This window comes from Anomaloglossus baeobatrachus, chromosome 11, assembly GCF_048569485.1.
Source record: "Anomaloglossus baeobatrachus isolate aAnoBae1 chromosome 11, aAnoBae1.hap1, whole genome shotgun sequence".
Classification (NCBI taxonomy): domain Eukaryota; kingdom Metazoa; phylum Chordata; class Amphibia; order Anura; family Aromobatidae; genus Anomaloglossus; species Anomaloglossus baeobatrachus.
Window position 1 is genome coordinate 31496706 of NC_134363.1, and position 27696 is coordinate 31524401.

The window sequence follows — 27696 nt, forward strand, 5'->3', positions numbered from 1 at the left end:
TGCGAGCGTGAGCCGAGAGTCATCTGCTGCGAGCGTGAGCCGAGAGTCATCTGCTGCGAGTGTGAGCCGAGAGTCATCTGCTGCGAGCGTGAGCCGAGAGTCATCTGCTGCGAGCGTGAGCCGAGAGTCATCTGCTGTGAGCGTGAGCCGAGAGTCATCTGCTGCGAGTGTGAGCCGAGAGTCATCTGCTGCGAGCGTGAGCCGAGAGTCATCTGCTGCGAGCATGAACCGAGTGTCATCTGCTGCGAGCGTGAGCCGAGAGTCATCTGCTGCGAGCATGAACCGAGTGTCATCTGCTGCGAGCGTGAGCCGAGTGTCATCTGCTGCGAGCGTGAGCCGAGTGTCATCTGCTGCGAGCGTGAGCCGAGAGTCATCTGCTGCGAGCGTGAGCCGAGAGTCATCTGCTGCGAGCGTGAGCCGAGAGTCATCTGCTGCGAGCGTGAGCCGAGTGTCATCTGCTGCGAGCGTGAGCCGAGAGTCATCTGCTGCGAGCGTGAGCCGAGTGTCATCTGCTGCGAGCGTGAGCCGAGAGTCATCTGCTGTGAGCGTGAGCCGAGAGTCATCTGCTGTGAGCGTGAACCGAGTGTCATCTGCTGCGAGCGTGAACCGAGTGTCATCTGCTGGGAGCGTGAGCCGAGAGTCATCTGCTGCGAGCATGAACCGAGTGTCATCTGCTGCGAGCGTGAGCCGAGAGTCATCTGCTGCGAGCGTGAGCCGAGTGTCATCTGCTGCGAGCGTGAGCCGAGTGTCATCTGCTGCGAGCGTGAGCCGAGTGTCATCTGCTGCGAGCGTGAGCCGAGAGTCATCTGCTGTGAGCGTGAGCCGAGTGTCATCTGCTGCGAGTGTGAGCCGAGTGTCATCTGCTGCGAGCGTGAGCCGAGTGTCATCTGCTGCGAGTGTGAGCCGAGCGTCATCTGCTGCGAGCGTGAGCCGAGTGTCATCTGCTGCGAGCGTGAACCGAGTGTCATCTGCTGCGAGCGTGTACCGAGTGTCATCTGCTGCGAGCGTGAGCCGAGTGTCATCTGCTGCGAGCGTGAACCGAGTGTCATCTGCTGCGAGCGTGAACCGAGTGTCATCTGCTGCGAGAATCAGCAGAGCATCATCTGTTGCGAGCGTGAACCGAGTGTCATCTGCTGCGAGCATGAACCGAGTGTCATCTGCTGCGAGCATCAGCAGAGCATTATCTGCTGCGAGCGTGAACCGAGTGTAATCTGCTGCGAGCGTGAGTTGAATGTCATCTACTGTGAGCGTGAGCCAAGTGTCATCTGCTGCGAGCGTGAGCCGAGTGTCATCTGCTGCGAGCGTGAACCGAGTGTCATCTGCTGTGAGCGTTAGCCGAGTGTTATCTGCTGCGAGCATGAACCGAGTGTCATCTGCTGGGAGCGTGAGCCGAGTGTCATCTGCTGCAAGCGTGTGCGAGTGTCATGTGAGCATGAGCCGAGTGTCATCTGCTGCGAGCATGAACCGATTGTAATGTGCGCGAGCGTGAGCCAAGTGTCATCTGCTGTGAGCGTGAGCGAAGTGTCATCTGCTGCCAGCGTGAGCCGAGTGTCATCTGCTGCGAGCATGAGCAGAGTGTCATCTGCTGCGAGCTTCAACCGAGTGTCATCTGCTGCAAGCGTGAGCCCTTTATCTAGCTGAGCGAGGTGCGAAAAGATTCAAAACCCATCAGAGCTCCTGACAGCCCTCTGTACTCTCTCAGTGTTAGAGATAGCAGAAGGGAGGGGTGTACACAGGTTTTCACAACAGAAAAGATGGGAAAGCATATACAGTCTCACGGAGGGCAGAGAACATAGATGAGGAAAGCACAAATAATGCTGGAGAGTGTCTGAAAAACTGATACAAATCCATCAGGACTTCTACTCCTGGCAGCTCTTCCTTCTCTTTCTGCCTTAGATATAGTAGTAGGGAGGGGTGTACACAGGTTTTCACAATGCGAAAAGATGAGAAAGCATATACAGTCTCAGGGAGGGCAGGGAAAATACATGAGAAAAAGCACAAATAAAACAATTATTGCTGGAGAGTGTTTGCAAAACTGATACAAATCAATCAGGACTTCTACTCCTGACAGGTCTGCCTGCACTTTCCATGTTAGAGATAGGGGTCGTTTTCTTTGTATTTTATTTCAAATAAAGGATTTTTCGGTGTTTGTGTTTATTTACCGTATTTCACTTACAGATTAGTGATGGGGGGTCTCATAGACCCTCCCCATTACTAATCTAGGGCTTAGTGGAAGCTGTGAGCCGTCACTAACCTCTTATATTACACGGATTGCCCCCTCACCGGGGCAATCAGGATGAGCTGGGTAAAGTGCCAGGATTGTCACATATACAGAATGTGACAATTCTAGATGGCTGCAGGATGCTATTTTTAGGCTGGGGGGGCACAATAACCTTGGACCTCCCCAGCCTGAGAATACCAGCCTTCAGCTGACAGCTTTTAATGACTGGGTATCAAAATGGGGGAGACCGCACACTAGTTTTTAAAAATTATTTACTTAAATATTTTTTTAAAAAATTCACATGCGGTCCCTCTTATTTTGATACACAACCCAGATAAACAGACAGCTAGGGGCTACAGCCTGTAGCCGTATGCTTTATTTATGCTGGGAATCATAATATGGGGGGACCCAATGCAAATTTGCTGTAAGAGTGCCATCTGCTGCGAACGTGAGCCAAGTGTCATCTGCTGCGAGCTTGAACCGAGTGTCATCTGCTGCGAGCGTGAGCCAAGTTTCATCTGCTGCGAGCGTGAGCCAAGTGTCATCTGCTGCGAGCGTGAACCGAGTGTCATCTGCTGCGAGCTTGAACCGAGTGTCATCTGCTGCGAGCGTGAGCCAAGTTTCATCTGCTGCGAGCGTGAGCCAAGTGTCATCTGCTGCGAGCGTGAACCGAGTGTCATCTGCTGTGAGAGTGATCTGAGTGTCATCTGCTGCGAGCGTGAGCCGAGTGTCATCTGCTGCGAGCGTGAGCCAAGTGTCATCTGCTGCGAGCGTGAACCGAGTGTCATCTGCTGTGAGAGTGATCTGAGTGTCATCTGCTGCGAGCGTGAGCCGAGTGTCATCTGCTGCGAGCGTGAGCCGAGTGTCATCTGCTGCGAGCGTGAGCCAAGTGTCATCTGCTGCGAGCGTGAGCCAAGTGTCATCTGCTGCGAGCGTGAACCGAGTGTCATCTGCTGTGAGAGTGATCTGAGTGTCATCTGCTGCGAGCGTGAGCCGAGTGTCATCTGCTGCGAGCGTGAGCCGAGTGTCATCTGCTGCGAGCGTGAGCCAAGTGTCATCTGCTGCGAGCGTGAGCCAAGTGTCATCTGCTGCGAGCGTGAACCGAGTGTCATCTGCTGTGAGAGTGATCTGAGTGTCATCTGCTGCGAGCGTGAGCCGAGTGTCATCTGCTGCGAGCGTGAACCAAGTGTCATCTGCTGCGAGCGTGAACCGAGTGTCATCTGCTGCGAGCGTGAACCATGTCATCTGCTGCGAGCGTGAACCGAGTGTCATCTGCTGCGAGCGTGAACCGAGTGTCATCTGCTGCGAGCGTAAGCCGAGTGTCATCTGCTGCGAGCGTGAGCCAAGTGTCATCTGCTGCGAGCATGAGCCGAGTGTCATCTGCTGCGAGCGTGTGCGAGTGTCATGCGAGCATGAGCCAAATGTCATCTGCTGCGAGCGTGAACCGAGTGTAATCTGCTGCGAGCGTGAGTTGAATATCATCTGCAGTGAGCGTGAGCCAAGTGTCATCAGCTGCGAGCGTGAGCCAAGTGTCCGAGTGTCATCTGCTGTGAGCGTGAGTAGAGTCTTATCTGCTGCGAGCGTGAACCGAGTGTCATCTCCTGCGAGTGTAAGCCAAGTGTCATATGCTGTGAGCGTGAACAGAGTGTCATCTGCTGCGAGCGTGAGCCGAGTGTCATCTGCTGCGAGCGTGAGCCGAGTGTCATCTGCTGCGTGCGTGAACCGAGTGTCATCTGCTGCGAGCGTGAGCCGAGTGTCATCTGCTGCGAGCGTGAGCCGAGTGTCATCTGCTGCGTGCGTGAACCGAGTGTCATCTGCTGCGTGCGTGAACCGAGTGTCATCTGCTGTGAGAGTGATCTGAGTGTCATCTGCGAGCGTGACCCGAGTGTCATCTGCTGCGAGCGTGAACCGAGTGTCTTCTGCTGCGAGCGTGAGCCAAGTGTCATCTGCTGCAAGCGTGTGCAAGTGTCATGCGAGCATGAGCCAAGTGTCACCTGCTGCGAGCGTGAACCGAGTGTAATCTGCTGCGAGCGTGAGTTGAATATCATCTGCTGTGAGCGTGAGCCAAGTGTCATCAGCTGCGAGCGTGAGCCAAGTGCCATCTGCTGTGAGTGTAAGCCGAGTGTCATCTGCTGTGAGCGTGAGCAGAGTCTTATCTGCTGCGAGCGTGAACCGAGTGTCATCTCCTGCGAGTGTAAGCCGAGTGTCATATGCTGCAAGCGTGAGCAGAGTGTTATCTGCTGCGAGCATGGGCCGAGTGTCATCTGCTGCGAGCGTGAGCCGAGTGTTATCTGCTGCAAGCGTGTGCGAGTATCATGCGAGCATGAGCCGAGTGTCATCTGCTGCAAGCGTGTGCGAGTGTCATGTGAGCATGAACCAAGTGTAATCTGCTGCGAGCGTGAGTTGAATATCATCTGCTGCGAGCGTGAGCCAAGTGTCATCTGCTGCATGCGTGAACCAAGTGTCATCTGCTGCGAGCGTGAACTGAGTGTCATCTGCTGCGAGCGTGAGCCGAGTGTCATCTGCTGCAAGCATGAGCCGAGTGTCATCTGCTGCGAGCATCAGCAGAGCATCATCTGCTGCGAGCGTGAACCAAGTGTAATCTGCTGCGAGCGTGAGTTGAATGTCATCTGCTATGAGCGTGAGCCAAGTATCATCAGCTGCGAGCGTGAGCCAAGTGTCATCTGCTGTGAGTGTAAGCCGAGTGTCATCTGCCTGCTGCGAGCGTGAGCAGAGTGTTTGCGAGCGTGAACCGAGTGTCATCTCTTGCGAGTGTAAGCCGAGTGTCATCTGCTGCGAGCGTGAGCAGAGTGTTATCTGCTGTGAGCATGGGCCGAGTGTCATCTGCTGCGAGCGTGAACCGAGTGTCATCTGCTGCGAGCGTGAGCTGAGTGTCATCTGCTGCGAGCGTGAGCCGAGTGTCATCTACTGCGAGCATGAGCCGAGTGTTATCTGCTGCGAGCGCCAGCCGAGCATCATCCGCTGCGAGCGTGAACCGAGTGTAATCTGCTGCGAGCGTGACTTGAATGCCATCTGCTGTGAGCGTGAGCTGAGTATCATCTGCTGCCAGCGTGAGCCGAGTGTCTTCTGCTGCGAGCATGAGTTGAGTGTCATCTGCTGCGAGCATGAGCAGAGTGTCATCTGCTGCGAGCTTCAACTGAGTGTCATCTGCTGCAAGCGTTAGCCCTTTATCTAGCTGAGCGAGGTGCGAAAAGATTCAAAATCCATCAGAGCTCCTGACAGCCCTCTCTACTCTCTCAGTGTTAGAGATAGCAGAAGGGAGGGGTGTACACAGGTTTTCACAACAGAAAAGATGGGAAAGCATATACAGTCTCACGGAGGGCAGAGAACATAGATGAGGAAAGCACAAATAATGCTGGAGAGTGTCTGAAAAACTGATACAAATCCATCAGGACTTCTACTCCTGGCAGCTCTTCCTTCTCTTTCTGTCTTAGATATAGTAGTAGGGAGGGGTGTATACAGGTTTTCACAAGTGAAAAGATGGGAAAGCATGTACAGTCTCAGGGAGGGCAGGGAAAATACATGAGAAAAAGCACAAATAAAACAAATATTACTGGAGAGTGTTTGCAAAACTGATACAAATCAATCAGGACTTCTTCTCCTGGCAGCTCTTCCTTTTCTTTCTGTGTTAGAGATAGTAGAACGGAGGGTGTACATTGGTTTTCACAATGTGAAAAGATGAGAAAGCATATACAGTCTTAAGGAGGGCAGAGAAAATACATGAGAAAAAGCACAAATAAAACAAATAATGCTGGAAAGTGTTTGCAAAACTGATACAAATCAATCAGGACTGCTACTCTTGACAGGTCTGCCTGCACTTTCCATGTTAGAGATAGCAGTGGAGGGGTGTACACAAGTTTCCACAATGTAAAAAGATGGAAAAGCATATACAGTCTCAGGGAGGGCAGAGAAAATAGATGAGGAATGCACAAATAAAAAAAATATTGCTGTTGTCTCCTACTCTTGACAACTCTGTGCACTTTCTGTGTTAGAGATAGCAGAAGGGAGGGATGTACACAGGTTTTCACAATGAGGAGAGGGTGGAAAGCATATACAGTCTCAGGGAGGGCAGAGAAAATAGATGAGGAATGCACAAATAAAAAAAAATATTGCTGTTGTCTCCTACTCTTGACAACTCTGTGCACTTTCTGTGTTAAAGATAGCAGAAGGGAGGGATGTACACAGGTTTTCACAATGAGGAGAGGGTGGAAAGCATATACAGTCTCAGGGAGGGCAGAGAAAATAGATGAGGAATGCACAACTAAAAAAAAAAAAAAGCTGTTGTTTCCTACTCTTGACAACTCTGTGCACTTTCTGTGTTAGAGATAGCAGAAGGGAGGGATGTACACAGGTTTTCACAATGATGAGAGGGTGGAAAGCATATACAGGCTCAGGGAGGGCAGAGAAAATAGATGAGGAATGCACAACTAAAAAAAAAAAAAGCTGTTGTCTCCTACTCTTGACAACTCTGTGCACTTTTGGTGTTAGAGATAGCAGTAGGGAGGGTGTACGCAGGTTTTCACAATGTGGAGAGAGTGTGAAGCATGTGAAGTCTCAGGGAGGGCAGGAAAACAGTCTACAGATAGGGAGGAAAGCACAATAGTGCAAATGAGTGCAGGATCGAAGCTGGATTAATACACGCGGCATAATGTACTTTATAAGAAAGTGATGTTTGATTTATACGAGACAGCGTATATTACCGGACAGCGTGCAAGTGCAAGGTTCAAAGAAAAGTCTAGCCAGGTTTTTTTTTTTTCTTTATTTAAAAAGTATTTATTAATTTAATTTATTGTTCCAATAAGGAAGAAAAAAAGAATCAGCAAAATGCAATTACAGCAACATTTCAAGAATCACAGAGGATCGTGGCGTATATAGCGTATACCATACACCAGGCACGTCCCACCGGTCAGGGAGGGAGATGGGGGGGGTCTTTGCACTTAGGGAACTACAAGTCCCATCATTCTCATGAGAGCCTGTTATTAAGGAGGTGTAAGAATTCTGGGATTTGTAGTCCTACACTTATAGAGATAACGGGAGAGCGCAGCAACCTGAAACTACAACTCCCAGCATGCTCTTGCTGGGATTTGTAGTCCCAGGGTGGTTGGCTGCTGGTCCCAGGCCCATAAGGAGGTTATTTAGGGTATATCAGTTGCTATTTAATAAGGCGGCATCCATGCAGTTGGCACACGACCCATATAATAATAGTGTAACATACGAGTATACATGATTCGGAGCTGTAATATAGATATACCTGCGGTTACACATGCATTGCCCCGTTTGTATACGGTGGATACGTCTCCGCAATGCATTCCTGCCCGGGAAGGGTCCGCATGAAGTCTCCACAGGGAATGGGGGTGATATATATGGCGGAATATTATGACAGCAGCTTCAGCATGGCGACCCCGATGGCCGCAGGGACCAGTAGACCGGGGAGCAGTGACGGCGCCTGGTTGGAGCAGTCGATTTCTGAGGTGAGGGTCTGGTCGAAGGGCAATGCGGTTACGTTCTTCATTGTGCACATGTTCTCAGTGACGCACGCTTGAACCGCGTAATTAATCTTCGTCTTCGCTGTTGGAAACATGAAGATTATGATGGTCACATGGGCATTTCTATATCATTTTCCCACACCACCTTTATTTCACCTCTCGTAAGGAGAGGCGTCATTGCAGACATGCTGATTGACATCTTGCTTCCTGCAAAGGAGAATGCAAAATGCAAAGGAGAAGACGCTGCTCTGTTGATGTGACGTCAGCGGAAGCCGCAGGAGCGGTCCGTGACTATCCTGAGCCGGCAGAGGTCAGCACCGGCCGGACTGGCAGGTAGTTATCATATATGCAAAAATAATAAAAGTCCCGGATAACCCCATTCATTTTCTTTTACTCATTATTTACACACCATTATATTTCAGAAACATATCGATTTACTCATTGTGAAGCATGAGCGGCACTCACAGAAATCCCGGCACTCACCGCCTCAGCTCTTATCAATGAGGGTATTAATGGCCGTCTGAGGAAGGGTCTGCCGCTCTGAATGTACGAGAGCAAATCATCAAGATCCTCTGCTGGCAGCTCCCTATATAACTGCCGACCAACGACGTCCCACATTTCACTCCATATGTTACTATGTGTCTGTCTCTCTTTCTCTGTCTGTCTGCCATACTCTCTCTGTCTGTCTCTTTCCCAGTCTGCCTCTCGCTCTCTCTCCATCTATGTCTCTCTTTGTCTCTCTCTATTTCTATCTCTCTGTCTATCTCTCTGTCTGTCTCTATTTCTATCTATCTCCCTGTCTCTCTATTTCTATCTCTCTTTGTCTCTCTCTGACTGTCTCTCTTCCTGTTTGTCTTTCTCTCACTGTGTCTCTCTCTATCTCTCTGCCTATCTCTCTCCATCTCTCTCCCTGTCTGCCTATGTCTGTCTCTCTCTCTCTCTATGCCTCTCTAGCTCACTCTTTATCTCTCTCTCCATCTCTGTCTGTCTCTATCTCTCTATTTCGGTCTATGTCTCTCTCCATCTGTCTGTCTCTATCTCTCTATTTCGCTCTATGTCTCTCTCCATCTCTGTCTGTCTCTATCTCTCTATTTCGCTCTATCTCTCTCTCCATCTCTGTCTGTCTCTATCTCTCTATTTCGGTCTATGTCTCTCTCCATCTCTGTCTGTCTCTATCTCTCTAGCTCACTCTTTATCTCTCTCTCCATCTCTGTCTGTCTCTATCTCTCTATTTCGCTCTATGTCTCTCTCCATCTCTGTCTGTCTCTATCTCTCTATTTCGCTCTATGTCTCTCTCCATCTCTGTCTGTCTCTATCTCTCTATTTCGCTCTATCTCTCTCTCCATCTCTGTCTGTCTCTATCTCTCTATTTCGGTCTATGTCTCTCTCCATCTCTGTCTGTCTCTATCTCTCTAGCTCACTCTTTATCTCTCTCTCCATCTCTGTCTGTCTCTATCTCTCTATTTCGCTCTATCTCTCTCTCCATCTCTGTCTGTCTCTATCTCTCTATTTCGGTCTATGTCTCTCTCCATCTCTGTCTGTCTCTATCTCTCTAGCTCACTCTTTATCTCTCTCTCCATCTCTGTCTGTCTCTATCTCTCTATTTCGGTCTATGTCTCTCTCCATCTCTGTCTGTCTCTATCTCTCTATTTCGCTCTATGTCTCTCTCCATCTCTGTCTGTCTCTATCTCTCTATTTCGCTCTATGTCTCTCTCCATCTCTGTCTGTCTCTATCTCTCTATTTCGCTCTATCTCTCTCTCCATCTCTGTCTGTCTCTATCTCTCTATTTCGCTCTATGTCTCTCTCCATCTCTGTCTGTCTCTATCTCTCTATTTCGGTCTATGTCTCTCTCCATCTCTGTCTGTCTCTATCTCTCTATTTCGCTCTATGTCTCTCTCCATCTCTGTCTGTCTCTATCTCCCTATCTCGCTCTATGTCTCTCTCCATCTCTCTGTCTCTATCTCTCTATTTCACTCTATGTCTCTCTCCATCTCTGTCTGTCTCTATCTCTCTATTTCGGTCTATGTCTCTCTCCATCTCTGTCTGTCTCAATCTCTCTATTTCGCTCTATGTCTCTCTCCATCTCTCTCTGTCTCTATCTCTCTATTTCACTCTATGTCTCTCTCCATCTCTGTCTGTCTCTATCTCTCTATTTCGGTCTATGTCTCTCTCCATCTCTGTCTGTCTCAATCTCTCTATCTCGCTCTATGTCTCTCTCCATCTCTCTCTGTCTCTATCTCTCTATTTCACTCTTTGTCTCTCTCCATCTCTCTGTCTCTATCTCTCTATTTCACTGTTTGTCTCTCTCCATCTCTCTGTCTCTATCTCTCTATTTTGCTCTTTGTCTCTCTCTATCTCTGTCTCTCTTTCTGTCTCTGTCCAGTGATTACACTCCATCCACAACATTAATCGAGGTGTGTCAGTGAAGGATCGATAGGTCTGCATATATTTATTTTATCTTTTTTAGACCACATTAAAAGAACAGAGAAGCTGGATAACTCCTTGCTTTTACAAGAACATTAATTTTATACCACATAATCGTCTTTTCTGCAATTTTTCTCTGTGGACCTTGATTATTATATTATGACTTTATAAATGTTTTATAAGATTACTCTTTTCTGTTTAATTTATTTATTTGACTTGTAGTGTATGCTGATCGTCCTCATACTCCTGTAATGTATTCTCATAGTCCTCCACACCATTACATTCCACTCTGTCACTATGGGGCAAGCTGTTGCTAGGGACAGATTTATGAAAAAAAGGACCTGTCTTTGTTGCTCATAGCAACCAATCAGAGAGCAGCATTCATTTTTTCAAAGCTGTGTGAGAAATGAAAGGCGCTCTGTGATTGGTTGCTGATGGCAAAAATAAAAGGTCCTCAAGCAGCTTCATAAATATACTTCTGAGGTTTGGGCTTCCACAGGTTATAGCGGTGCGGGCACTTACCGTTTATGGCGGTGTAGCTTGCACACTTTTTCTCTTCTCCGGTACACTTAGTTTTGATTGTATTTTTGCATTTTTCATTGGGTTCATTGCATGTCATACACTCCACCTTGTTTTCGGTCGTGGGTTTTGGTACTGGAAAGGTAGAGAGAGATGGCCATTTACATTTTTCTTAACATTAGCCAAATCCACCCATTTCCACAGGAATTGGGGGCCCACTTGTATTCGACTTTTGTTCTGTAGGTGTCTTGGATAAATGGATCAGGCATATTGACTGTCTGCATGCCCAATCCTTCCATCAGCTGCTCATTATTCACTGCTCCACATTCAGGATACATACACAATCGGAAGAACAGAGTGTGCATGTATATAAGTGAGGGGGAGTGTCCATTGCTTCCCATATACAGGAGGCACTCACCTTCCAGACTGGACACATGCATGTTATTCATTCAGGACACATGCACGCTCGGAAGAACAGAGTGTACATGTGTATAAGTGAGGGGGAGCGCCCATTGATTCCCATATACAGGAGGCATTCACCTTCCAGACTGGACACATGCATGTTATTCATTCAGGACACATGCACGCTCGGAAGAACAGAGTGTGCATGTGTATAAGTGAGGGGGAGCGCCCATTGATTCCCATATACAGGAGGCACTCACCTTACAGACTGGACACATGCACGTTATTCATTCAGGACACATGCACGCTCGAAAAAACAGAGTGTGCACGCTCGAAAAAACAGAGTGTGCATGTGTATAAGTGAGGGGGAGCGTCCATTGCTCTCCCATATACAGGAGGCACTCACCATTCAGACTGGACACATGCACGTTATTCATTCAGGACACATGCACGCTCGGAAGAACAGAGTGTGCATGTGTATAAGTGAGAGGGAGCATCCATTGCTTCCCATATACAGGAGGCACTCACCTTCCAGACTGGACACATGCACGTTATTCATTCAGGACACATGCACGCTCGGAAAAACAGAGTGTGCATGTGTATAAGTGAGGGGCAGCGCCCATTACTTCCCATATACAGGAGGCACTCACCTTCCAGACTGGACACATGCACGTTATTCATTCAGGACACATGCACGCTCGAAAAAACAGAGTGTGCATGTGTATAAGTGAGGGGGAGCGCCCATTGATTCCCATATACAGGAGGCACTCACCTTCCAGACTGGACACATGCATGTTATTCATTCAGGACACATGCACACTCGAAAAAACAGAGTGTGCATGTGTATAAGTGAGGGGGAGCGCCCATTGATTCCCATATACAGGAGGCACTCACCTTACAGACTGGACACATGCACGTTATTCATTCAGGACACATGCACGCTCGGAAGAACAGAGTGTGCATGTGTATAAGTGAGAGGGAGCATCCATTGCTTCCCATATACAGGAGGCACTCACCTTCCAGACTGGACACATGCACGTTATTCATTCAGGACACATGCACGCTCGGAAAAACAGAGTGTGCATGTGTATAAGTGAGGGGCAGCGCCCATTACTTCCCATATACAGGAGGCACTCACCTTCCAGACTGGACACATGCACGTTATTCATTCAGGACACATGCACACTCGAAAAAACAGAGTGTGCATGTGTATAAGTGAGGGGGAGCGCCCATTGATTCCCATATACAGGAGGCACTCACCTTCCAGACTGGACACATGCATGTTATTCATTCAGGACACATGCACACTCGAAAAAACAGAGTGTGCATGTGTATAAGTGAGGGGGAGCGCCCATTGATTCCCATATACAGGAGGCACTCACCTTACAGACTGGACACATGCATGTTATTCATTCGGGACACATGCACGCTCGAAAAAACAGAGTGTGCATGTGTATAAGTGAGGGGGAGCGTCCATTGATTCCCATATACAGGAGGCACTCACCTTCCAGACTGGACACATGCATGTTATTCATTCGGGACACATGCACGCTCGAAAAAACAGAGTGTGCATGTGTATAAGTGAGGGGGAGCGTCCATCGATTCCAATATACGGGAGACACTCACCTTCCAGACTGGACACATGCACGTTATTCATTCAGGACACATGCACGCTCGGAAGAACAGAGTGTGCATGTGTATAAGTGAGAGGGAGCATCCATTGCTTCCCATATACAGGAGGCACTCACCATCCAGACTGGACATATGCATGTTATTCATTCAGGACACATGCACGCTTGGAAAAACAGAGTGTGCATGTGTATAAGTGAGGGGGAGCGTCCATTGATTCCCATATACAGGAGGCACTCACCTTCCAGACTGGACACATGCATGTTATTCATTCGGGACACATGCACGCTCGAAAAAACAGAGTGTGCATGTGTATAAGTGAGGGGGAGCGTCCATCGATTCCAATATACGGGAGACACTCACCTTCCAGACTGTACACATGCACGTTATTCATTCAGGACACATGCACGCTCGGAAGAACAGAGTGTGCATGTGTATAAGTGAGAGGGAGCATCCATTGCTTCCCATATACAGGAGGCACTCACCATCCAGACTGGACATATGCATGTTATTCATTCAGGACACATGCACGCTTGGAAAAACAGAGTGTGCATGTGTATAAGTGAGGGGGAGCGTCCATTGCTTCCCATATACAGGAGGCACTCACCTTACAGACTGGACACATGCACGTTATTCATTCAGGACACATGCACGCTCGGAAAAACAGAGTGTTCATGTATATAAGTGAGGGGGAGCGCCCATTACTTCCCATATACAGGAGGCACTCACCTTCCAGACTGGACATATGCATGTTATTCATTCAGGGCACATGCACGCTCAGAAAGACAGAGTGTACATGTGTATAAGTGAGGGGGAGCGTCCATTGCTCTCCCATATGCGGGAGGCACTGACCTTCCAGACTGGACACATGCACGTTATTCATTCAGGACACATGCACGCTCGGAAAAACAGAGTGTACATGTGTATAAGTGAGGGGGAGCGTCCATTGCTCTCCCATATGCGGGAGGCACTCACCTTCCAGGCTGCTCGTCGGGCACTTGTCTTTATTGCAGCACGAGGTTGTGTAGTACAGGTTGGTGGTGCTCCAGGACATGCTGTAAGTCACGTTGCACATTTCCTTGGTCCCACAGGCTCTCACAATCGTTTTTATTGTGGGTACTTTACCTTCTACATTTTGGAAAGAAATACAAATGTTATCTCTCACCAGGAAAATTTACAGGTCTGTGAAAAACGTGACCCCGACTGGGACAAAAGTTTATTTTTGGGGTTGTAGATGGTGGAGAAATTTGGGGTATGTTCCAAGAAGATTTAAGGAGAACCTGTTACCAAGGCAAACATGTCCAGTTTTTACTCTTATCTTATCCCCGCTGCTCCCCTGAGTCTTCCAGTTTTTGTTTTTTGTAAATCCTCCATACGGATCCAGAGATATGGGCCTTTGAATTTAGCTTTCATTGCTCACAGGATCCTCGGGGGCGTGTCTATAGGCTGCTTTGCATAATCACCCTGTGAACCACACCCTTTTGGTAAAAACAAGCACTAAATAAAAAGGCTCATATCTCTAGAACCGTGTGACGGATTTGGAAAATTTAAAAAAACGATTACCCAGGGGAACAGCGGGAATAAAATAAGATAAAAAAAATTGACACTTTTGCCCTTTTTTAAAAATGGAATCTTAACCCCTTCCTGACATTTGTCATACTTGTAATACGCATGTCAGATGTAGGTGTACGGAGCAGGCTCAGAAGCTGAGCTTGCTCTATACATAGCGGATACTGGCTGTGTTATTCAAGCCATGGATAGACCAGGTCCTCCAGAGTGAGATCTGTAGGGAGGGAGGTCCAGACTTACGTGTGGCGACTTCGGTAATGGTGGATATGCACATATCAAAGGCTTTGTCACATGTCTTTTCGTTGGTGTTACAGTCAATCCCAATGGAATTGCAGTGGTAGCAGGTCAAGGAAAAGGCTGAGAAAAAAATAAAATGGGTTTTATTTTTAGGTCATCTATATGTAATATTAGCTGTGTCCCTATGACAACTATTCTGCACAGGGGGCATTATAATAAACCATAGGCTGTCTATATGTAATATTAGCTGTGTCCCTATGACAACTATTCTGCACAGGGGGCATTATAATAAACCATAGGCTGTCTATATGTAATATTAGCTGTGTCCCTATGACAACTATTCTGCACAGGGGGCATTATAATAAACCATAGGCTGTCTATATGTAATATTAGATGTGTCCCTATGACAACTATTCTGCACAGGGGGCATTATAATAAACCATAGGTCGTCTCTATGTAATATTAGATGTGTCCCTATGATAACTATTCTGTACAAGGAGCATTATAATAAACCCTAGGTCACCTCTATATAATATTAGAAGTGTCCCTATGATAATAATAAATCATAGGTCGTCTATATGTAATATTAGGTGTGTCCCTATGATAACTATTCTGTACAGGTGGCATTATAATAAACCATAGGTCGTCTATATGTAATATTAGATGTGTCCCTATGATAACTATTCTGCACAGGGGGCATTATAATAAACCATAGGTCATCTATATGTAAAATTAGATGTGTCCTTATGATAACTATTCTGCACAGGGAGCATTATAATAAACCATAGGTCGTCAATATGTAATATTAGATGTGTCCCTATGATAACTATTCTGCACAGGGGGCATTATAATAAACCATAGGCCGGCTATATGTAATATTAGGTGTGTCCCTATGATAACTATTCTGCACAGGGGGCATTATAATAAGCCATAGGTCGTCTCTATGAAATATTAGATGTGTCCCTATGATAACTATGCCTCACAGGGAATATTATAATAAAATATAGGTTATCTGTATGTAATATTAGATGTGTCCCTATGACAACTATTCAGCACAGGGGGCATTATAATAAACCATAGGTCGTCTCTATGTAATATTAGATGTGTCCCCATGACAACTATTCTGTATAGGAAGCATTATAATAAACCATAGGTCATCTCTATACAATATTAGATATGTCCCTATGACAACTATTCAGCACAGGGGGCATTATAATAAACCATAGGTCGTCAATATGTAATATTAGATGTGTCCCTATGATAACTATTCTGCACAGGGGGCATTATAATAAACCATAGGCCGTCTATATGTAATATTAGGTGTGTCCCTATGATAACTATTCTGTATAGGGGGCATTATAATAAACCATAGGTCATCTATATGTAATATTAGATGTGTCCCTATGATAACTATTCTGCACAGGGGGCATTATAATAAGCCATAGGTCGTCTCTATGAAATATTAGATGTGTCCCTATGATAACTATTCTGTACAGAGAGCATTATAATAAGCCATAGGTCGTCTCTATGAATTATTAGATGTGTCCCTATGATAACTATTCTGTACAGAGAGCATTATAATAAACCATTGGTCGTCTATATGTAATATTAGATGTGTCCCTATGATAACTATTCTGCACAGGGGGCATTATAATAAACCATAGGTAATCTATATGTAATATTAGATGTGTCCCTATGATAACTATTCTGCACAGGGAGCATTATAATAAACCATAGGTCGTCAATATGTAATATTAGATGTGTCCCTATGATAACTATTCTGCACAGGGGGCATTATAATAAACCATAGGCCGGCTATATGTAATATTAGGTGTGTCCCTATGATAACTATTCTGCACAGGGGGCATTATAATAAGCCATAGGTCGTCTCTATGAAATATTAGATGTGTCCCTATGATAACTATGCCTCACAGGGAATATTATAATAAAATATAGGTTATCTCTATGTAATATTAGATGTGTCCCTATGACAACTATTCTGCACAGGGGCATTATAATAAACCATAGGTTGTCTCTATGTAATATTAGTATGTAATATTAGATGTGTCCCTACGATAACTATTCTGTACAGAGAGCATTATAATAAACCATAGGTCGTCTCTATGTAATATTAGATGTGTCCCCATGACAACTATTCTGTATAGGAAGCATTCTAATAAACCATAGGTCGTCTCTATGTAATATTAGATGTGTCCCCATGACAACTATTCTGTATAGGAAGCATTATAATAAACCATAGGTCATCTCTATGTAATATTAGATATGTCCCTATGACAACTATTCAGCACAGGGGGCATTATAATAAACCATGGGTCGTCTATATGTAATATTAGATATGTCCCTATGACAACTATTCAGCACAGGGGGCATTATAATAAACCATGGGTCGTCTATATGTAATATTAGATGTGTCCCTATGATAACTATTCTGCACAGGGAGCATTATAATAAACAATAGGTCGTCTCTATGTAATATTAGATGTGTCCCTATGATAACTATTCTGCACAGGGAGCTTTATAATAAACCATGGGTCGTCAATATGTAATATTAGATGTGTCCCTATGATAACTATGCCGCACACTACGTCTGGCGCTTTCCCGTACACACTCTTCTCTGCTCCGTGCGTCATCCTCGCCGCTCGCTGACCTATTTGCCGGTGCGCCTTTCTTCCCGGTGACTATTTTGGTACTGTGGAACACACCGTCACATCTTATAGCCCCTAATATTAAGCGCAGGGAAATAAGTCAGCGCCGGAGGGAAATCACTGACATAATTATTTTCTTGCTGATACGTATGAGCAGATTGTAATTAGAACAGACATGATTTTTAGATTAGATGTCCAGGAAGTGTTGTCATAGGGTCACAAGATTTTTTTTTCTTTAGTCCTCTACCATCCATTATACTGATATAAGAGATTACATGTGCGGCATTAGGAGGGATCATGTAACAGCCCCTTCATTGTTCCTGAAGGTCCGACCCCGCCGCTCAAATATTAGTAAAAAAAAGTAAAAAAGATGAAGGGAAAGGTGACAGGTGCTGCTTTATAATGTTATGGGCGGAACGGCAATGACTGATCGGGATCCACTGGACCACGGATCGCGGGCTCACTCTGGAGGGGTGTCACTAAGCGGCTACCTGGTCTTCTCTAGCGCCTGTGCTGGTGAGGATAGGTCTGTGCTGCAGGGAGTCGCCAGGTGCCCCTCCAGGGCAGTCTCTGGAGCCATGGAAGCTGACACTGGTGGAGGCAGGCAAGACAGAGTAGAGCCCCTGCCGGGACAGGAACAGGATAACCAGCAGGGTGGAAACTGGTATAGGAACAGGGTCAGGAACTCAGACTGGAACCGAGAACCAGGAAGGGGATCAGGAACGGAATCAGGAACTCAGGCTGGAACTGAGAACCAGGAAGGGGATCAGGAACGGAATCAGGAACTCAGGCTGGAACTGAGAACTAGGAAGGGGATCAGGAACGGAATTAGGAACTCAGGCTGGAACCGAGAACCAGGAAGGGGATCAGGAACGGAATCAGGAACTCAGGCTGGAACCGAGAACCAGGAAGGGGATCAGGAACAGGGTCAGGAACTCAGACTGGAACCGAGAACCAGGAAGGGGATCAGGAACGGAATCAGGAACTCAGGCTGGAACCGAGAACCAGGAAGGGGATCAGGAACGGAATCAGGAACTCAGGCTGGAACCGAGAACCAGGAAGGGGATCAGAAACGGAATCAGGAACTCAGGCTGGAACCGAGAACCAGGAAGGGGATCAGGAACGGAATCAGGAACTCAGGCTGGAACCGAGAACTAGGAAGGGGATCAGGAACGGAATCAGGAACTCAGGCTGGAACCGAGAACCAGGAAGGGGATCAGGAGCTCAGGCTGGAACTGAGAACCAGGAAGGGGATCAGGAACGGAATCAGGAACTCAGGCTGGAACCGAGAACCAGGAAGGGGATCAGGAACGGAATCAGGAACTCAGGCTGGAACCGAGAACTAGGAAGGGGATCAGGAACGGAATCAGGAACTCAGGCTGGAACCGAGAACCAGGAAGGGGATCAGGAACGGAATCAGGAACTCAGGCTGGAACCGAGAACCAGGAAGGGGATCAGGAACGGAATCAGGAACTCAGGCTGGAACCGAGAACTAGGAAGGGGATTAGGAACGGAATCAGGAACTCAGGCTGGAACCGAGAACCAGGAAGGGGATCAGGAACGGAATCAGGAACTCAGGCTGGAACCGAGAACTAGGAAAGGGATCAGGAACGGAATCAGGAACTCGGGCTGGAACCGAGAACCAGGAAGGGGATCAGGAACGGAATCAGGAACTCAGGCTGGAACCGAGAACTAGGAAGGGGATCAGGAACGGAATCAGGAACTCAGGCTGGAACCGAGAACCAGGAAGGGGATCAGGAACGGAACCAGGAACTCAGGCTAGAAACCAGGAACCAAGAAAGGGATCAAGAACGGGATCAGGAACTCAGGCTGGAACCGGGAATCAGGAGCGGGGTCAGAAACAGAATCAGGATTTCAGGCTGGAACCGGGAACCAGGAACGAGGTCGGGAACGGAATCAGGAACTCAGGCTGACATTGGCAACCAGGAACGGGGTCAGGAACGGAATGAGGGACTCAGGCTAAAATCGGGAACCAGGAACAGGGGCAGGAACGGAATCAGGAAATGGGGCTGGAACCAGGAACCAGGAACGGTGTAAAGAACGGAATCAGGAACTCAGGCTGACATTGGGAACCAGGAACGGGGTCAGGAACGGAATCAGGAACTCAGGCTGGAACCGGAAACCAAGAACAGTGTCATGAACTCAGAGTGGAACAGGAAACCAAAAACAAAGTCAGGAACCCAGGCTAGAAACAGGAACCAGGAACGTTGTTAGGAACAGAATCAGGAACTCAGGCTGGTACGGGGGACCAGGAACTGGATCAGGAACTCAGGCTGCAACTGGGAACCAGGAATGGGATTAGGAATGGAATCAAGAACTCAGGCTGGAACCGGGAAACAAGAACGGGGTTGTCCGAAACTCAGAATGGAACAGGGAACCAAGAATGAGGTTAGGAACTGAATCAAGAACTCAGGGTGGAACCGGGAACCAAGACAGGATCAGGAACTCAGGCTGGAGCTAGGAACCAACAACGGGATTAGGAATGGAATTAGGAACTCTGGCTGGAATCGGGAACTAGGAACTAGATCAGGAATGGAATCAGGAACTCTGGCTGGAACTGGGAACCAGGAAGGGGATCAGGAATGGAATCAGGAACTCTGGCTGGAACTATGAGTGGAATCAGGAACTCTGGCTGGAACTATGAGTGGAATCAGGAACTCTGGATGGAACTGGGAACCAGGAAGGGGATCAGGAATACAATCAGGAACTCTGGCTGGAACTATGAGTGGAATCAGGAACTCTGGCTGGAACTGGGAACCAGGAAGGGGATCAGGAATGGAATCAGGAACTCTGGCTGGAACTATGAATGGAGTCAGAAACTCTGGCTGGAACTACGAACCAGGAACAAGATCAGGAACGGAATCAGTAACTCTGGCTGGAACTGGGAACTAGGAATGGGATCAAAACAGAATCAGGAAATAACCGGGACACTGGAGTAGGTTCAGGCACTCGGAACAAAATTAGGAGTAAATCAGGCAATATGAATAAATATGGGCGAGTACCGAATCTCAATGAGGGTCCATGGACCAGACAACGAGCTTGAAGCTACGGACACATGGGCTACTTAGGACTACCATTGCACAGGCACCTCCCAATAGGGGAAGGTGACTTAAATACCTGGTAATACCCAGTAATAGGCTTGGAACACATCAGGTGCGTATGCGCTGTGCTGCCCTTTTAGGAAGTGAAGAGCATGTACTCAACCTAAACATGCGGATAGGAAACTTGCACAGTGTGTGCAGGCCCTGAGAGCCGAGAGCCACGGCAGACACGGGAGCAGGGGGAACAGCTGGGCGGAGGAGCGGTGTGGGGACTACATCGGCGTCTCTGCCGTTTAGTGCAGGGAATGGCGGCGTTACATAAGGAACACTCCAGGCAAATAGTGTAGGTGCGGAGCGCTCTTTGAATCCCTATCACACTGATCCCTTCAGTTCCGCCTAAGTAATTTACAGAAATAGCTCCCCTCTTGTCTATAGGTTGAGTCTGGTATTGCAACCCATCCTTATTTACTCTTAAAGGGGATGTCCAGCATTCCGACACTGATGACTTATACTGAGTATAGGTCACCAATATCAGGTCACGGGTGGTCCGGCACCTGCACAGATCAGCTGTTATGTATGGCGTGTATGGTGCCGGGACAGCACAGCTCTGCCTAGTGGTCAATCTCAGGTACTGCAGCTCAGCTACCATTGAAGTGAATGGGAGCTGAACAAAGAACGACCTCTGCACAGTTAACACTGTACTCGATGGGGGTGCGGAAGGAAGGGTAGGTCTGCAAATATCTAGCTGTTCAGTCCTCTGGGAAAGCTGGGTGCCTCCCCGTGCTGTTGCTGTAAGCCCGGCCGTATTTTGGCAGATCAGCGATGCAGCTTTCCGGAATCCGCAGAACGATGATTAATCATTGCCCGCACTAATTGTGCTTTTTCCAAGCATCTGACTGGTCAAAAAATACACTCAGATGCATTTGGGATCCCCTGGGCATTGGGTAATAGTACATCCAGTTCTCGCAGCTCGGGCCTCTCCGCCATCATCCACCACTATCTATCCCTACCTATGCCGAGCAACGTCCAGATAATATTACCCTGAAGTCTATACAATGGGAGGCGGGGGCCCATGGGGCATCGGTGAATACTGACCCTATGGGTGAAGCAACCAGACACTGCCATGTGCTGCCCTGTGGTACACAACCGCCAAGCTGTGTACCAAAGACTGTAACCACCAAGTTGTGTACCAAAGACTGTAACCGCCAAGTTGTGTACTAAAGACTGTAACCACCGAGCTGTGTACTAAAGACTGTAACCACCGAGCTGTGTACTAAAGACTGTAACCATCGAGCTGTGTACTAAAGACTGTAACCACCAAGCTGTGTACCAAAGACTGTAACCGCCAAGTTGTGTACTAAAGACTGTAACCGCCAAGCTGTGTACTAAAGACTGTAACCACCAAGCTGTGTACTAAAGACTGTAACCGCCAAGCTGTGTACTAAAGACTGTAACCGCCAAGCTGTGTACTAAAGACTGTAACCGCCAAGTTGTGTACTAAAGACTGTAACCACCAAGCTGTGTACTAAAGACTGTAACCATCGAGCTGTGTACTAAAGACTGTAACCACCAAGCTGTGTACCAAAGACTGTAACCGCCAAGTTGTGTACTAAAGACTGTAACCACCGAGCTGTGTACTAAAGACTGTAACCACCAAGCTGTGTACTAAAGACTGTAACCGCCAAGTTGTGTACCAAAGACTGTAACCGCCAAGTTGTGTACTAAAGACTGTAACCACCAAGTTGTGTACTAAAGACTGTAACCACCAAGTTGTGTACTAAAGACTGTAACCACCAAGCTGTGTACTAAAGACTGTAACCACCGAGCTGTGTACTAAAGACTGTAACCACTGAGCTGTGTACTAAAGACTGTAACCACCAAGTTGTGTACTAAAGACTGTAACCACCAAGTTGTGTACTAAAGACTGTAACCACCAAGCTGTGTACTAAAGACTGTAACCACCGAGCTGTGTACTAAAGACTGTAACCACTGAGCTGTGTACTAAAGACTGTAACCACCAAGTTATGTACTAAAGACTGTAACCACCAAGCTATGTACTAAAGACTGTAACCACCAAGTTATGTACTAAAGACTGTAACCACCAAGCTGTGTACTAAAGACTGTAACCACCAAGCTGTGTACTAATGACTGTAACCACCGAGCTGTGTACTAAAGACTGTAACCGCCAAGTTTTGTACTAAAGACTGTAACCACCAAGCTGTGTACTAAAGACTGTAACTACCAAGTTGTGTACTAAAGACTGTAACCACCAAGTTATGTACTAAAGACTGTAACCACCAAGTTGTGTACTAAACACTGTAACCACCAAGCTGTGTACTAAAGACTGTAACCACCAAGCTGTGTACTAAAGACTGTAACCACCGAGCTGTGTACTAAAGACTGTAACCACCAAGCTGTGTACTAAACACTGTAACCACCAAGTTGTGTACCAATGACTGTAACCACCAAGTTGTGTACTAAAGACTGTAACCACCAAGTTGTGTACCAAAGACTGTAACCACCAAGTTGTGTACTAAAGACTGTAACCACCAAGTTGTGTACTAAAGACTGTAACCACCAAGTTGTGTACTAAAGACTGTAACCACCAAGCTGTGTACTAAAGACTGTAACCACCAAGTTGTGTACTAAAGACTGTAACCACCAAGTTGTGTACTAAAGACTGTAACCACCAAGTTGTGTACTAAAGACTGTAACCACCAAGTTGTGTACTAAAGACTGTAACCACCAAGTTGTGTACCAAAGACTGTAACCACCAAGTTGTGTACTAAAGACTGTAACTGCCAAGTTGTGTACCAAAGACTGTAACCACCGAGCTGTGTACCAAAGACTGTAACCACCAAGCTGTGTACTAAAGACTGTAACCACCAAGTTGTGTACCAAAGACTGTAACCACCAAGTTGTGTACCAAAGACTGTAACCACCAAGTTGTGTACTAAAGACTGTAACCACCAAGTTGTGTACTAAAGACTGTAACCGCCAAGTTGTGTACTAAAGACTGTAACCACCAAGTTGTGTACTAAAGACTGTAACCGCCAAGCTGTGTACTAAAGACTGTAACCACCAAGCTGTGTACTAAAGACTGTAACCACCAAGTTGTGTACTAAAGACTGTAACCACCGAGCTGTGTACTAAAGACTGTAACCACCAAGTTGTGTACTAAAGACTGTAACCACCAAGTTGTGTACTAAAGACTGTAACCACCAAGCTGTGTACTAAAGACTGTAACCACCAAGTTGTGTACTAAAGACTGTAACCACCAAGTTGTGTACTAAAGACTGTAACCACCAAGCTGTGTACTAAAGACTGTAACCACCAAGCTGTGTACTAAAGACTGTAACCACCAAGTTGTGTACTAATGACTGTAACCACCAAGTTGTGTACTAATGACTGTAACCACCAAGTTGTGTACTAAAGACTGTAACCACCAAGTTGTGCACTAAAGACTGTAACCACCAAGCTGTGTACTAAAGACTGTAACCACCAAGTTGTGTACTAAAGACTGTAACCACCAAGTTGTGTACTAAAGACTGTAACCACCAAGCTGTGTACTAAAGACTGTAACCACCAAGTTGTGTACTAATGACTGTAACCACCAAGTTGTGTACTAAAGACTGTAACCACCAAGTTGTGTACTAAAGACTGTAACCACCAAGTTGTGTACCAAAGACTGTAACCGCCAAGTTGTGTACTAAAGACTGTAACCACCAAGTTGAGTACTAAAGACTGTAACCACCGAGCTGTGTACTAAAGACTGTAACCACCAAGTTGTGTACTAAAGACTGTAACCACCAAGCTGTGTACTAAAGACTGTAACCACCAAGTTGTGTACTAAAGACTGTAACCACCAAGTTGTGTACTAAAGACTGTAACCACCAAGTTGTGTACCAAAGACTGTAACCGCCAAGTTGTGTACTAAAGACTGTAACCACCAAGTTGTGTACTAAAGACTGTAACCACCAAGTTGAGTACTAAAGACTGTAACCACCGAGCTGTGTACTAAAGACTGTAACCACCAAGCTGTGTACTGAAGACTGTAACCACCAAGCTGTGTACTAAAGACTGTAACCACCAAGTTGTGTGACTAAGACCAGCGTCACTGACCGCACTGCTGGGTGCAGTAGTTATGATACAATCACAGTTTTCTGTGCTGCAGATCTAGCAGTGCTCTGAATGCTGAGCCCTGTATAATGTTACCCACACCACTGATTGTTAGCTCCCTATGTACAATGTATATTGACAAAAAGTTGCTAACCAGTGTTGGTGCAGGAGGACTAGGAGACATGAGACACCTAGTCCTGTAGTGATAATCTCCTGCTGATAAAACACTCATGTTCTTGCACCTACAGCAAGCCACCCAGTGACACATCAATGAAATCAGGGGCTGGCTGGTGGCTCATTTCCATATCTAAATCAACCCAATTCCCTGTCTCTTTCTATGCATTGACCATGACAGAGAAGGGGGCTGGCTCAAATATAACAGTGAGAAGACAAGCAACCCACAGAGAAGAAGGGGGCTGGCTCAGACATAGAAATAAGCAAAGAGTCCCCAGAGAAGAAGGGGGCTGGCTCAGACATAGAAATAAGCAAAGAGTCCCCAGAGAAGAAGGGGGCTGGCTCAGATATAGAAATGAGCAAAGAGCCCACAGAAAAGAAGGGGGCTTGCTCAGATATGGAAATGAGAAAAGAGCCAACAGAAAAGAAGGGGGCTGGCTCAGATATGGAAATGAGCAAAGAGCCCACAGAAAAGAAGGGGGCTGGCTCAGATAGAGAGATGAGTAGAGTCCCCACAGAAGAAGGGGGCTGGCTCAGATATAGAAACAAGTAGAGTCCCCAGAAAAGAAGAGGGCTGGCTCAGATATAGAAATAAGTAGAGTCCCCAGAGAAGAAGGAGGCTGGCTCAGATAGAGAGATGAGTAGAGTCCCCAGAGAAGAAGGGGGCTGGCTCAGATATAGAAATGAGCAAAGAGCCCACAGAAAAGAAGGGGGCTGGCTCAGATATAGAAATAAGTAGAGTCCCCAGACAAGAAGGGGGCTGGCTCAGATATAGAAATAAGTAGAGTCCCCAGAGAAGAAGGGGGCTGGCTCAGATAGAGAGATGAGTAGAGTCCCCAGAGAAGAAGGGGGCTGGCTCAGATAGAGAGATGAGTAGAGTCCCCAGAGAAGAAGGGGGCTGGCTCAGATATAGGAATAAGCAGACAAGCAGACCACAGAGGAGAAGGGGGCTGGCTCAGATATAGATGTGAGCAGACAAAAAGCCCCAAGAAAAGAAGGGGGCTGGCTCAAATATAGATATGAGTACACAAAGAGCCCACAGAGAAGGGGGCTGGCTCACGTATAGATATTAGCAGACAATGAGCCCACAGAGAAGGGGGAAGGCTCAGATATAGAAATGAGCAGACAAGCAGCCCCCAGAGAAGAAGGGGGCTGGCTCAGATATAGATATGAGTACACAAAGAGCCCACAGAGAAGGGGGCTGGCTCACGTATAGATATTAGCAGACAATGAGCCCACGGAGAAGGGGGAAGGCTCAGATATAGGAATAAGCAGACAAGCAGCCCCCAGAGAAGAAGGGGGCTGGCTCAGATATAGATGGCACCAAACACATTGTTCTGTACTGATAATCTCCTGCTGATAAAACACTGATTGTACAGAAACAGCAAAGCAGCCTATGTGTGCGACACATTGCTGGAATCAGGGTCTCGGGTCTCGGCCCCTACATCATGCTGCTCTCAGATTACATAGCACAAACAGATCCCCTTTAAGAAATGTCTCTGCCTAAATAATTAACTTCCATCGAGTCTCTGATGCTCCTGCAGTCTGGGCCAGTTAGAGCTGCTGTTTGTGCTTCAGAGATGCTCTTCTCTTTTCTATGTGCTGTTATAGACATCCATATATATATAATGTTACTGAGCGCGGCTGGAAGGGAATCAAGAAGTCAATTACTGGATCTGACTCCCATCTGCAGTGTCACTAATGGGGCTGAGGTCAAAGAGATCCATTACACCACAGCCCTGTCCCTCCAGAGGAGGCGAAAGCCCACCCGATCCCACATCTGCCATAAGTGTACTATAAGTGGGTCTGACCCCTGGGACCACCGGCGCTGACAATGCATTTCTGTAACGCTGCCGGCCCTTCACTGGTCTGCCTCTACAGCAGCGCCCCTTTAATATACGGGGTAATGAGATAATGCCGAACTGAAAACATAGACGTTATTGAGGTGTATTATGAGGTTCTGCAGCAGCTGAGGTGTATTATGAGGTTCTGCAGCAGCTGAGGTGTATTATGAGGTTCTGCAGCAGCTGAGGTGTATTATGAGGTTCTGCAGCAGCTGAGGTGTATTATGAGGTTCTGCAGCAGCTGAGGTGTATTATGAGGTTCTGCAGCAGCTGAGGTGTATAATGAGGTTCTGCAGCAGCTGAGGTGTATTATGAGGTTCTGCAGCAGCTGAGGTGTATAATGAGGTTCTGCAGCAGCTGAGGTGTATTATGAGGTTATGCAGCAGCTGAGGTGTATAATGAGGTTCTGCAGCAGCTGAGGTGTATAATGAGGTTCTGCAGCAGCTGAGGTGTATTATGAGGTTATGCAGCAGCTGAGGTGTATTATGGGGTTCTGCAGCAGCTGAGGTGTATAATGAGGTTCTGCAGCAGCTGAGGTGTATTATGAGGTTATGCAGCAGCTGAGGTGTATAATGAGGTTCTGCAGCAGCTGAGGTGTATAATGAGGTTCTGCAGCAGCTGAGGTGTATTATAAGGTTCTGCAGCAGCTGAGGTGTATTATGAGGTTCTGCAGCAGCTGAGGTGTATTATGAGGTTCTGCAGCAGCTGAGGTGTATTATAAGGTTCTGCAGCAGCTGAGGTGTATTATGAGGTTCTGCAGCAGCTGAGGTGTATTATGAGGTTCTGCAGCAGCTGAGGTGTATTATGAGGTTCTGCAGCAGCTGAGGTGTATTATGAGGTTCTGCAGCAGCTGAGGTGTGTATTATGAGGCTCTGCAGCAGCTGAGGTGTATTATGAGGCTCTGCAGCAGCTGAGGTGTATTATGAGGCTCTGCAGCAGCTGAGGTGTATTATGAGGTTCTGCAGCAGCTGAGGTGTATTATGGGGTTCTGCAGCAGCTGAGGTGTATTATGAGGTTCTGCAGCAGCTGAGGTGTATTATGAGGTTCTGCAACAGCTGAGGTGTATTATGAGGTTCTGCAGCAGCTGAGGTGTGTATTATGAGGCTCTGCAGCAGCTGAGGTGTATTATGAGGCTCTGCAGCAGCTGAGGTGTATTATGAGGCTCTGCAGCAGCTGAGGTGTATTATGAGGTTCTGCAGCAGCTGAGGTGTATTATGGGGTTCTGCAGCAGCTGAGGTGTATTATGAGGTTCTGCAGCAGCTGAGGTGTATTATGAGGTTCTGCAGCAGCTGAGGTGTATTATGAGGTTCTGCAGCAGCTGA

At 47.1% G+C, this 27696-nt stretch overlaps 1 protein-coding gene across 2 annotated transcripts in view; it reads right to left on the minus strand.

The window, feature by feature from the left end:
- Positions 1-7009: 7009 nt before the first annotated feature.
- The window catches only part of LOC142256039 (phospholipase A2 inhibitor gamma subunit B-like), a 41207-nt gene continuing 20520 nt past the window's right edge, over positions 7010-27696 (minus strand). The window contains exons 3-6 of one of the 2 annotated variants that reach the window (XM_075327535.1): positions 14513-14629; positions 13679-13831; positions 10676-10807; positions 7010-7810 (exon numbers count right to left, since the gene is read on the minus strand). In XM_075327535.1, coding sequence (XP_075183650.1) covers positions 7617-7810; positions 10676-10807; positions 13679-13831; positions 14513-14629 — 596 coding nt within the window. In that variant the 3' untranslated portion in view covers positions 7010-7616. The remainder of the gene's footprint in view (positions 7811-10675; positions 10808-13678; positions 13832-14512; positions 14630-27696) is intronic. The other variant, XM_075327536.1, reaches the window with a different exon arrangement.